Raw genomic sequence first — 12,950 nt, 5'->3', positions numbered from 1 at the left:
AATACAAACCTTCTAGAATCTGTTGATATTTGATCTAGGTGGAGAGATTAATAAGATCACACATCTGTAATTCTCTTAAAGTATTAATATTAATACAAAAGAGTTTAAAGGCTGGGGCAAAATCAGTAGGTATATAAGAAATACTGCAAGTCTGAGCTCCAGTGGGCTCAAGAGCTACACTTCCAGAGAAGAGCTTTGGAAAGAGAGGTAGATTCTGTGAAAGATGAACAGGCATATGTTACAGGCATATGTTCTCCCCATGCCCAAAACTATCCTGGCTGACTGCAGTGACTGTGACAACCACCAGGCACCACGGCATCCTCGGGGAGCTGCCCAGGGAAGTTACCGCCCAGTTTCCCACATCCCTCCTTGGCACTTAAAGTGATGAGACTTCTCCCTCATCACCTTGTGAGGATGTTTAACTTCAGTGCTTCCCAAGATCCACCTCAGGAGAAGTCAATCTGTCCACAGGAGGCATAGTTTCCAAAGCTGTCCACTGTGAACCTCTGAGAAATGTGAAGTGAATTGAGCTTTAGGGTACCAAAGTAGAAGTTCTCAAATAGCTGAAAGGGAAAAATAAAAAACCCAGAATGAATATCCAAAGAAAATCACAGACAAAAATAGTAAACATCAGATTCTCTTGTAAAAATCTCTTGCTGTGTGCATCCACAACAATCCCAACAAACCTCTTAGGCTTTGTTTCTCAGTATTCTCATCTGAAAAAATGATCCTAGAGAGCAGAGATAGGAGTGGGAGTGAGGAAAAAAACAGCAACTCTTCGTTGACTGATTGAAAAGACTCCTCTGACAAAATGCACTAGAGAAAGAGGTCTGAGAAGTCAACTCCAAAATGTGTCTATTGAGGAGATATAACCAAGAACTTGTAACAAACATCCTGGGGCCATACCCTGATTCACATGGCTTAACAAAGCTGCTTCTATGGACTTTCAATTACTGACCATGGGGAATGTTAGTTTTGTTACAGCCAGGATAAAATTTGATATAATACATTCCTCTACCTCGTCAACAACATTTATTAGAAACAGTGACTAAAATAAACAGAAGATAAGGTTCCTGCCCTACAAATGATTTTGATAACCTAGCGAGGAGTTCAGAACACTCTCACACACAAAATAGCCAGGGAAACACTTCTATTCAATGATATAACAAGTACAAATGATAATGTTTATCCGAAACCTTTCATTAGACTTTGGATTCAAGCCAGCATCTTAAAGTAAATGCTCTTTACCACAATTCTTTATTTTAAAAGCTTTCAGCTTTGTCAGAGGAAGGGATGAGCCACATTCTGAGAACACCTACTCCCATGATGAGCACATTTACAAGGCCGAATGCAAAATGACATCAGAATTCATCCCAAGAAAATTAAGCTACAATGCTTCGATAAGGAGTGTCAAAGAGCAAAGGGCTGCCCTTTTTCTGTTAGGATGCAAGAGCTGCTCTTAAATGTCAGCATGATCCCAAGAAAGCCTTTCAGTACGTGAACCGACAATGCTTCAGTAGAACCTAAGGCTGAGACCTTTGCACACTAGCAAGTGGCCGTCTTGTCTCTTCACTTAGTTTTATACTCTCTCTACAGCCATGGACTCTAGCCACTGTCACCTTTTCTCTTCCTGCAATTAATCGCCTAGCAAAATGCCTGGGGTTCATTAAAGGCTAACTTTATAAAGCCCAGTAAATATTGATTCTTCAACATGACATCAACTTGACCCCAAAGATCTAATTAGAGTTTGTGTCCTGCATTGTCTTGTCTTTCAGAAAGGTGATCAGCTCCTGCCTGCAATGATTTACACAATTAACTTCTCTTCCTGGCTTTGGCAGCGTGTTCAAACCGTATCTACCCTTTTGTGTAAGAAAATACTGCCTGAAATGTTTATTGGCTAATCCCCTTTGCTGAACATTAATTTGAAGTGAAAACCATGTCAACAAGACTGACAGATTTGTAGCTTTACAAACTGAAGTCTTCTAGGTACAAAAAAGACATAACAAAATGGGCAATAAAAAACAAGACAAAAACAAAACTAAAAGGGAACTCATAATACTTTCAACGAGTTACTTTTTAGGGATTAGCAGCCCATGGTTCTCCTCTTTGTGCCTGTTTCCATGTGATGGAGACACCACAGCCAGGAGCTGGAAGGTATTTATCTCTGACTTCACTTTGGCTTGATTTGACAGGGAGATTTCTCATGCTTTAGGTTTGAAGCTAAGAGTAAGTACAACTATGATGAAGTTAGCTGGGATGTGATTTCAATGCAGGAATTACAAAACTGAAACAGCACACTGAACACAAATTCTCTTGCTTCTCTAAAGCAAGAGCAGTGGGTGGGAAGAGTGAAGTCAGTCTAAACTTTCAACAGGCCATGTGGGAGCTGTGGACAGACACCACCACCCACAATACAAGACCATAAAGGGCAAGGACTCAAAAAGATGAATAAGTCAAAGTACCTTCCTTATAAACTGCAAAGCACTACTGAAAAGTAAATATTGCCTACGATGTTTACAACATCTCTCTGCTCTTTCTGAAGTGATGAAGTGAAGTGAAAGTCGCTCAGTCATGTCCGACTCTGCAACCCTATGTACTATACAGTTCATGGAATTCTCCAGGCCAGAATACTGGAGTGGGTAGCCTTTCCCTCCTCCAGGGGATCTTCCCAACGCAGGGACTGAACCCAGGTCTCCCCCACTGCAGGCACCTTTTTTAACCTGTCCTTATTTTACCTTCATAGGTTGCGATCTTCTTCCACACCTGTGGCAACATCATAATCAAATGAATTTCTTATCCAAAGTCCCTAATGCAGTGTCAAGCTTCATCTTGGCCTTTTCTGTCCCCATGTCCTTGTTCTCTCTGTGTATTTATGATGATTTAGTAACAATCTTTCATAGTTATTTTATTTTTAGTCATTGTTGTATCATCAGTCTTAAGCTTTTGTTTTAGTTCTGCCAATTATTTCTAGTGATTCATTAAAATATAAGTACTCTGGAAGAAGGGTATTTTATGTTCTTCAAAGCTGAATTCCACTATATGCTGTAACTGTAGCCAGGAGACTGTATATGATCAATAAATATTTGTTGGATAAAATGTAACAACAAAAACAAATGTTGAAAATGTCTGTGTACTTTGTGTTGGAAAAGAGAAAACATGGCCTTGTTTAGATAGATATAAAGATTTTATTTATAGATCACCGCCTAGGAATCCTTGAGGACTTACTCAATGGTATTACTTCTAATTATACCTCAACTGTAATTACTTGTGAAGAAAAATTTTATTAGTAACAAAAATTTCATATATTCCTTTAAATTTCTATGTTTCTTATTTGTCAAAGACTAGTCTTGACTCAGACTTTTGATCTGGAATGTCACTGAGCACCAGATGACGTGCATTTTCTTGTAAAGAGGCATATGACGTGGTGCTGTGTCCCAGGCCGTCTGCTTAGGGAGACGGGGTATGTGTCAGAAGAGAGGCATGTTGATGACATGGCTGCGTTCACCTTGTGACAAGTTATTGTGTTATGTATTCAATTCAAAAGTTTACCTAACACAATATAGACAGTAAAGGTTAACTGTGGGAGGAGAGGTACATGCAATCAGTAAATGCAATGGGAGGTAAGAAAACGATGGAGAGGGCTCGCTCTCTAGACAAGCCCTTTAGAAGAGACAGAAACTGAGCTGGGCCTTGTAGCAAGTCTAAGACTTAGAGGAGAGGAGGAGGGAGGGCAGCATGAAGGCAGAAATGGGTCTGGAGGGTCAAGGAGATCAGTTTAGATGTATGCAGGGTTCCTAAAAAGAGGCAGTGAGAAGCACTAAGGCTAGAGACATAAGGAAGGTGAATCAGATTAAAGAGGGGGGGGTGTCCTGAGGGTGAGATTCAGAAGTGAGACTTCATTCTAGATGGTGGGAACCACTGAAGGCTTCTGAGTAAGCTTGGGGCCCAAGAAGAAAACCAAAGGAAATTAATCTGAGTGTGATATATATCACGCTAACTAGAGAAAGGAACAAGAGAATAAAGAAAAGGAGACCAGGGTAGTATTTAAGTTGTGACATACTGAGTGTCTCTTGACTAAAAATAGTAGTAGTGGGCCTAGAAAGATTGGAGCAGATGTGAAATACTATGAATGAAACACAGAACAGACTCTGTGATTTTCTGGATATGAAGGAGGACACAGGAGACGAGAAAAGTCATGGATGACAGGGTAAAGGGTATGGGAGGGCACCAGTGATAGGAGCAGAATATTTCTGAGTGGGAGCGATTCTATAAGGAAAAACAAAACCAGTTCAGGTCTGTCTCTTTAGCTGTGTGTCTCAAACCCTTCTCCAACCAAGGGTTTGCCTGGTGTGCTCTGAGAATGTAAATGAAAAGCACGACATCTACAGCACAGGTAAGTGGAAGCACATCCCATAAAAACATTTACAACTGTCCCTTCTTTTAAACTGAGTAGCAGTTCTCTATATATTAGGGAAATGAACTACATGTGTGATGAATTGCAAATATATCCCCCCCCCCGTTTGTCATTTGTCTTTTGATTTTACTTATGGTGATTTTTGCAAATATATTTTCCCCTAGTTTGTCATTTGTCTTTTGATTTTACTTATGGTGATTTTTGCCATGTCAATTTAAACTTTTATAAACTCAAATATATCATAACAGGAGATTTTTAAAACAAAGTTACCTAATGCAAATACTGTTATATATTAAAAGATCAAGGTAAACAACAAACATGTAAGTGTTGACAATAACACTAATGAAATAAAGATCATAACAGCCAGAGTTAACTGAATAACCATGCATGTCAGGCATTACACTTTGGGCTGTATGTGATTATCTGATGGCCTCCTCATTTTGAGTTGAACGTGAAGTTTAAAAGGCTAAAGTAACTTGCCCAAGGATACACAGCAAATAAACAGTAGAAAACTGACATTCATAAAGTTTGAAAAAGGGGGAAAAAAGGAAACTAAGATTAAAACTCAGAACTTATATACAAACCAGAAACAGACCCATAGACATAGAAAACAAATGTCTGGTTACCAAAGAGGAAAGTAGGGGAGAGATAAGTCAGGAATTTGGGATTAACCTATACATACTGCTGCTGCTGGTGCTGCTAAGTCGCTTCAGTTGTGTCCAACTCTGTGCGACCCCACAGATGGCAGCCCACCAGGCTCCTCCGTCCCTGGGATTCTCCAGGCAAGAACACTGGAGTGGGTTGCCATTTCCTTCTCCAATGCATGAAAGTGGAAGTCGCTCAGTCGTGTCCTACTCTTAGCGACCCCATGGACTGCACATTACCAGGCTCCTCCATCCATGGGATTTTCCAGGCAAGAGTACTGGAGTGGGCTGCCATTGCCTTCTCCGAACCTATACACACTATTATATATAAAACAGATAACCAACAAGGACCTATTGTATAACACCGGGAACTATACTCAATATTGGGTGATAATCTACATGAGGAAATAATCTGGAAAAAAAAAAGATATACATGTATGCACAAGTGAATCATTTTGCTGTATACCTGAAACAAACACAACATTGTAAATCAACTATACTTCAATTCCAGTAGTCATGTTGGACCATACAGAAGGCTGAGCGTAGAAGAATTGATACTTTCAAACTGTGGTGCTAGAGAAGACTCTTGAGAGTCCCTTGGACAGCAAGGAGATCAAACCAGTCTGAAAGGAAATCAACTCTGAATATTCACTGGAAGGACTGATGCTGAAGTTGAAGATCCAATACTTTGGCCACCGGATGCAAAGAACCGACTCATTGGAAAAGACCCTGATGCTGGGAAAGATTGAAGGCAGGAGGAGAAGGGGGTGATAGAGGAGGAGGTGGTTGGATGGCATCACCAATTCAATGGACATGAGTTTGAGCAAACTCCAGGAGATAGTGAGGGAAAGGGAAGCCTAGAGTGCTGTATTTCATCAGGCTGCAAAGAGTTGGGCATGATTGAGTGACTAAACAACAATACTTCAATTAAAAAAAAAAAAAAGACTCCATGTTCATGGATCAGAAGAATCAATATAGTGAAAATGAGTATACTACCCAAAGCAATCTATAGATTCAATGCAATGCCTATCAAGCTACCAACCGTATTTTTCACAGAGTTAGAACAAATAATTTCACAATTTGTATGGAAATACAAAAAAACTCAAATAGCCAAAGCAATCTTGAGAAAGAAGAATGGAACTGGAGGAATCAATCTGCCTGACTTCAGACTATACTACAAAGCTACAGTCAAGACAGTATGGTACTGGCACAAAGAGAGAAATACAGATCAATGGAACAAAATAGAAAACCCAGAGATAAATCCATGCATCTGTGGACACCTTATCTTTGACAAAGGAGGCAAAAATATACAATGGAGAAAAGACAATCTCTTTAACAAGTGGTGCTGGGAAAACTGGTCAACTACCTGTAAAAGAATGACACTAGAACACTTTCTAACACCATACACAAAAATAAACTCAAAATGGATTAAAGATCTAAATGTAAGACCAGAAACTATAAAAACTCCTAGAGGAAAACAAGGCAAAACACTCCCTGACATATATCACAGTAGGATCCTCTATGACCCACCTCCCAGAGTAACAGAAATAAAAGCAAAAATAAAAAAATGGGACCTAATTAAAAGCTTTTGCACAATGAAGGAAACTATAAGCAAGGTGAAAAGATAGCCTTCAGAATGGGAGAAAATAATAGCAAATGAAGCAACTGACAAAGAATTAAATCTCAAAAATATATATGCAGCACATGCAGCTTAATACCAGAAAAATAAATGACCCAATCAAAATATAGACCAAAGAACTAAACAGATATTTCTCCAAAGAAGACACACAGATGACTAACAAACACATGAAAAGATGCTCCACATCACTCATTATCAGAGAAATGCAAATCAAAACCACAATGAGGTAACATCTCACAATGGTAAGAATGGCCACTATCCAAAAGTCTACAAACAACAAATGCTGGAGAGGGTGGGGAGAAAAGGGAACTCTCTTACACTGTTGGTGGGAATGCAAACTAGTACAGTCATTATGGAGAACAGTGTGGAGATTCCTTAAAAAACTGGAACTAGAACTGCCATACGACCCACGACCCAGCAATCCCACTGCTGGGCATACACACCCAAGAAACCAGAATTGAAAGAGGCACGTGTACCCCAATGTTCACTGCAGCACTGCTTACAATAGCCAGGACATGGAAGCAACCTAGATGTGCATCAGCAGACAAATGGTACAAAAGCTGTGGTACATATACACAATGGAAGATAACTCAGCTATTAAAAAGAATCATTTCAATCAGTTCTAATGAGGTGGATGAAACTGGAGCCTGTTATAGAGTGAAGTACGTCAGAAAGAAAAACACCAATACAGTATATTAACATATATATATGGAATTTAGAAAGATGGTAACAATGACCCTATATGCGACACAGCAAAAGAGACACAGATATAAAGAACAGACTTTTGGACTCTATGGGAGAAGGCGAGGGTGGGATGATTTAAGACAATAGCATTGAAACACACATATTACCATATGTGAAATAGATCACCAGTCCAAGTTCAATGCATGAAACATGGCACTCAAAGCCAGTGCACTGGGACAACCCTGAAGGATGGGATGGGGAGGGAGGTAGGAGGGGAGTTCAGGATGGGGGACATATAAACTCCCATGGCTGATTCATGTCAATGTATGGCAAAAACCACAATGTTGTAATTAGCCTCCAATTAAAAATTTTTTTAAAAAGACTCAAACTCAGGCAGCCTCACTCTAGAGTCTAAGCACTTTAACCTCTGCACTGTTTCCTAGTAGGTGAGACCCCTTAAAACCTGGCCCTGTTAAACTACAGAGAGGAAGCTTGACTCACAAAACTCCCAAAGGCTGAGATGAACATATTCTTTCCTTGTTACTTCTACTTTCACTGTAATCTCTTATCTTGGACCTGGTTTAAGAATCAGTGGCTCTAATTCAGCTAGAAGAATTTTAATTGAATTCTGGTTGAAAATAAGCACAAATCAACTAAATGGCTCAATTTAATTAGCTACCTGAATGGAAAAGAAAAAGCTTAAACTACAAGTTTAGAAAAGAAAAGAGAAACTCTGTTGCTCCTTTTAGGCTAAGGTAGTCCAAGAAGAGCAAAGTGGTCTATTGCTTAGAAAATAAAAGACAGAACAGGAAAATTTTAAATTCAAAAAGAATTACAGCAAGATATTTAAATAATGTTGAGTTTTTTCTCCTCACTGTTGTTTTATAACAATTCCTTGGCGATTTTGAAACCTAAACCTTTTTCTTTCTGAAAACATTTCTCTCATGTGCACTCACATAGAGCCCTGCTGTGCTGGAAGCCAGTATTTTTTAAAGTCTGCCATAAAGGAACAAAACAATGAACAGCTGCACAAAACTACAAATATCTGATGAGAAAATAAAAACGGAGTTTAAGACCACCAATATTTGCAACATCACTTGTAAGTAATATGTACTAATTTGGACAATTTAAGAAGAATATTTAAAACCTAAGTATGACATTTGAAAAATGTCAACTATACAGTTGTTATCCTTTATTGACTACACTACTCACAGTTATCTTCAGAAAATTAAACGAAGTTTTCCTATTACCGAGTAAAGAGAGAAATGTGGACCACCAAGATGAAAAGGTTTTTGGTCAAAACCAAAGCTTCCCTGACAGAATCTCAAGACCAAGATCTAACCATCTTGCTGTCCCCTGCTTACATGATCTGTGAAGCTTACCATTTTTTAGTTTGTACATGGTTGTTTCCTAGGGAGAACACAGAAGGAATTACTATTTCTGGTAGTATAGTGGTTCACACTGAAAGAAAGCAAACAGCAAGACTTCAGGGCTAATTGTGGTCATTTTCCCTTGCACTCATTTCAGACCTTCTACTTCCTCCCAGGCTCCATGACACAACCATAAAATACCAGACATAATTCCACATGTGACGAGGCTGCAAAGATGAGTCTGAAAATCTCAGTGAGAGGTGGGGAGGAGAGTGGAGAGGAATCTTCTCATAGCTACAATCTCAAGTGCTACAGAACTGAATGAATGGCCAACCCTCAACAGCATAATGACAGACATGTTGGAGATCCCTGTCTATTGGACTTCCCAAATAAGGCCCGCTCTCTTTCTTCAATCGTAGACAAAGTAGTGGCCACTCTACTCTCTTCAAAGATTTCTCCTTTAGGAAAATCTATTTCTTGTGCTAGGTAGACTCAGCAAGCTGTTTACTGTCTAATATGACTTCAAAAAGAGGAAATTCAGTTTTCAAGTCTAAAATGAAGATTCAAAATATTTAATTCCTGGCAAAAGAAATAAAAGCCAAAATAAACAAATGACATCTAATTAAACTTAAAAGCTTTGCATAACAAAGGAAATCAATGACAAAATGAAAAGACAACCTAATGAATGGGACAAAGCATTTGCAAATGATATGGCTGATAAGGGGTTAATATCCAAAATAAATAAACAGCTCATAAACCTCAGTAACAACCAAAAAAAAAACAATTAAAAAATGGGCAGAAGACCTGAATAGACATTTTCCCAAAAAAGACATACAGATGACTCACTAAAAGGCACATGAAAAGATGTTCAACATCATTCATTATTAGACAAATGAAATGCAGATAGAAACAACAATGAGATAACACCTCACACTTGTTAGAATGGCTATCATCAAAAAGTCAGTAACAAATGCTGATGAGGATGTGGAGAAAAGGGAATCCTCCCATACTGTTGGTGGAAATGTAAACTGGTACATCAGGCATGGAGGTTCCTTATAAAACTAAAACAGAATATGACCCAGCCATTCCACATCTGGATATATATTAAAAAAATTTTTTTTAAACACCAATTCAAAAAAATACATGCACATTAATATTCACAGCAGCAGTGTTACATAATAGCCAAGAAATGAAAGCAAAGTAAGTATCCACCAGTAGATGAATAAATAAAGAAGATGTGGTGTATCTAATATATATATATATATATATATATATGTATATATATATACACACACACACACACATTCATACATATACACATATATTTGTGTGTGTGTATGTATACAGGAATATTATTCTGCCATAAAAAAGAATGAAATTATGTCATTTGCAACAACGTGCAAATAAACCTAGCAAGCATTATGCTTAGCTTAAATATATCAGGGAGAAAAAGACAAATATTATATGCTATCACTTATATATGAAATCTAAAAAATAAAATGAATATATGCAACAAAATAGAAACACTCACAGATATAGAAAACAAATTAGTGGATACTAGTGTGGAGAGGAAGAGGGAAGGGGCAAGATAGGGATATGAGATTAAGAGACACAAAATACTATGTATAAAATAGATACGCAACAAAGATATACATACACTATAGGGAATCATAGCCTTTACTTTGAAATAACTTTAAATGGAATATAATCTACGAAAATACTGAATCACTCTGTTGTACACCTGAAACTAACATAATATTGTAAATCAACTATATATATATATTTTTTTAAATGTAAGTCCTATGAAATTTATAGTCATTCTTGATATATGCGAGTTAAACTAACTCTTAGAACATAATCTGGTACAACTGAAAATAATACTAGTATTCAATTTATGCAAGTACTTAGAAGGACAGAGTGAGTCCTGTTTCTCCCCCAACAAAGGATGATTTTTATTGTTTCCATGTATGGCAATTAGACTTCTGAAGCCTAAAATACACAGGGATAGCAAATGCATACTACTTTGAAGTTTTCCCAGTGTTTTTCTTCTATAATCTGTTTTACCAACTTCTATTTCTCACAGTTACCTCCTGTTTACAGATAAAAGTAACGGTAATAACACCATTTTGTACTTAATAGTAATGCTCACCCACTTCCCTCCTTACCAGGGATGGTATGAGGATGAATGGAAGATAGTCTGATAAACACTTTTGAGCTCTTTGGAAGGCACTCCTGCAGGAAGCCTTGCTGAGGCTAAATAACACCTTTCATCTAAGGATCTGTAAGTATCTCACAAAGCCCAGATCATTAACCCTTCCAAAAATCACTGTGACATAAACCAGAGCTCAGCATTACTATACTCATTTAAAAGATAAGAAACAAGAGACAGGCTAGGACCACTAACACTGTGATATAAATTTAATAGCTTCTGGGACCAGGCCTAGAACACAGGCCAGTAGCAGGCCATGTCTATATGGCAGTGTGCATTTGTCTCACAATCTGAACAACAAATCTGTACAAAAGAACGCTAAGTGGGGAAGAAGTTCCATCTGTGGGCTATGGGTATGCAATCTGACAGCAAAGGAAGTGGTCACTTGGTTTTGTGGCCATGAAAGAGAAGTAAGTAATGTGAAAAAACTTTAATCATAGCCCTTGTAATGAAGTCGCTCAGTCGTGTCCGACTCTGCGACCCCATGGACTGTAGCCTACCAGGCTCCTCCCTCCATGGGATTCTCCAGGCAAGAGTACTGGAGTGGGGTGCCATTTCCTTCTCCAGGGAATCACAGCCCTTAGATGATCCTAATTGAAAACAACAAAATAAATAATGGTATACTTCAGAAGTATTCTTTACCCAATTGGCCTCTAGGTACAACAATAAAAAGACTTTAGGCAGTAAACAGAAAGATGTGGACATTAGAGTAAAAATATAAAAATTTGAAAAATACCACACAGCTTTTCATATGCTATATTGCTAATCCCACTTAAGAGTTAGGATCACAAATAAGTTTCTTTTCCCACAAGTAAGTTTTGTTTCAAAGTCTTATTTGTTAAAATCCCCCAAACCTTAAAAAATGATTCTGAGTTTCTGTCAAGGAACCCAGCAATTCCAACTTTCAAGCCTTCTTGTACCTTGCATTTTCCTTCTGGCTGTGTGTGAGATTACTTCTGAAGAGAGCAAATATGAGAGATGCAAAGAGACAAGAAGGAAAATGATGATCCGACACCTCAGATCCAAAACCCCTTCCATCCACGTAAAACATATTCATATAGGCTGCACTCACATAGATTCTTTCTGAATCTTCACGGAAGAATACAATGGAGTCTGTTCACACTGGGGTAAGCCATGTCCCACCAAACACACACAAACATACACAACTTCACCTGGAAACCAAAGGTAGAAACTTCTTTTTTTTATTGAAGAGAGAAATCAAAACAGTTCTTAGGGCAAACGAGACTTCAGTGCTTTCCTGTCAATAACCACACAGCTACTCTCTCCCTCAATTTTTCCACCTTTACACAGGGACAACACGTTACAAGGATATTCTGCAGTTACAGGAAGATCAATTATCAGACAGTATTTTGGGCTCTATTATTGTCACTCACCAACTAAAACCTCCAATGCATCATCACAGGACAAAAAGCAGCTTCCTTAAAAGAAAATAAGAAAAGTCAAGGAGGAACTCTGATAGCTTTCAGTCTCTGCAGTCATCAACTGGCCTCATGGGGCTGTAATATTTTTAAAGAATGGAGCAGAAACATCTACTTCAGAATAAAAGACAATGGCTGTTAGGTGGTTACTCTCCCAGTGTTCTCCAAATACAGCCTTAATTCCACCTCAAATACCACATCTAATCTGAAATCTGAGACTACAGTAATCAGTGGTGAGACAGCCAATAATAACAGCTAATAATAGCCAATAAAAATGGGACATAATGTATTTCCAGAAGGCCAGGGGCACCTCAGAGCCAAGGAACAAGTCAAGGCCAGTCTGTGTGAGAAGTAATCCTTATCATCAACTACCTCTGTAATCAGAGGACTCAGCCACAATTTTCCAACCCTATTAGCAATCACTCCTGCTTTGGGCACCTCCATTACATCAGTACCAAGAAGCTTGCATGTCACCAGAGCCGAAGCCTCGTCTCCACTGACTTCAGTGGCATGGGAATGTCGTCAGGCTGCGCACACAGACTAGGAACGTG

The 12,950-nt window shown here is 38.5% G+C and overlaps 1 protein-coding gene across 7 annotated transcripts in view; it reads right to left on the bottom strand.

The window, feature by feature from the left end:
- The window catches only part of ASCC1 (activating signal cointegrator 1 complex subunit 1), a 107,234-nt gene that overhangs the window by 1,860 nt on the left and 92,424 nt on the right, over positions 1-12,950 (bottom strand). For all 7 annotated transcript variants that reach the window (XM_040242505.1, XM_040242509.1, XM_040242506.1 and 4 more), the window contains one exon: positions 406-563. In XM_040242505.1, the coding sequence (XP_040098439.1) occupies positions 447-563 (117 nt within the window). In that variant the 3' untranslated portion in view covers positions 406-446. The remainder of the gene's footprint in view (positions 1-405; positions 564-12,950) is intronic.

Source organism: Oryx dammah, unplaced genomic scaffold (genome assembly GCF_014754425.2).
Source record: "Oryx dammah isolate SB20612 unplaced genomic scaffold, SCBI_Odam_1.1 HiC_scaffold_6, whole genome shotgun sequence".
Classification (NCBI taxonomy): Eukaryota; Metazoa; Chordata; class Mammalia; order Artiodactyla; family Bovidae; genus Oryx; species Oryx dammah.
Note: the sequence above shows the minus strand (reverse complement) of the source record. Positions and strands in the feature narration are given on the sequence as shown.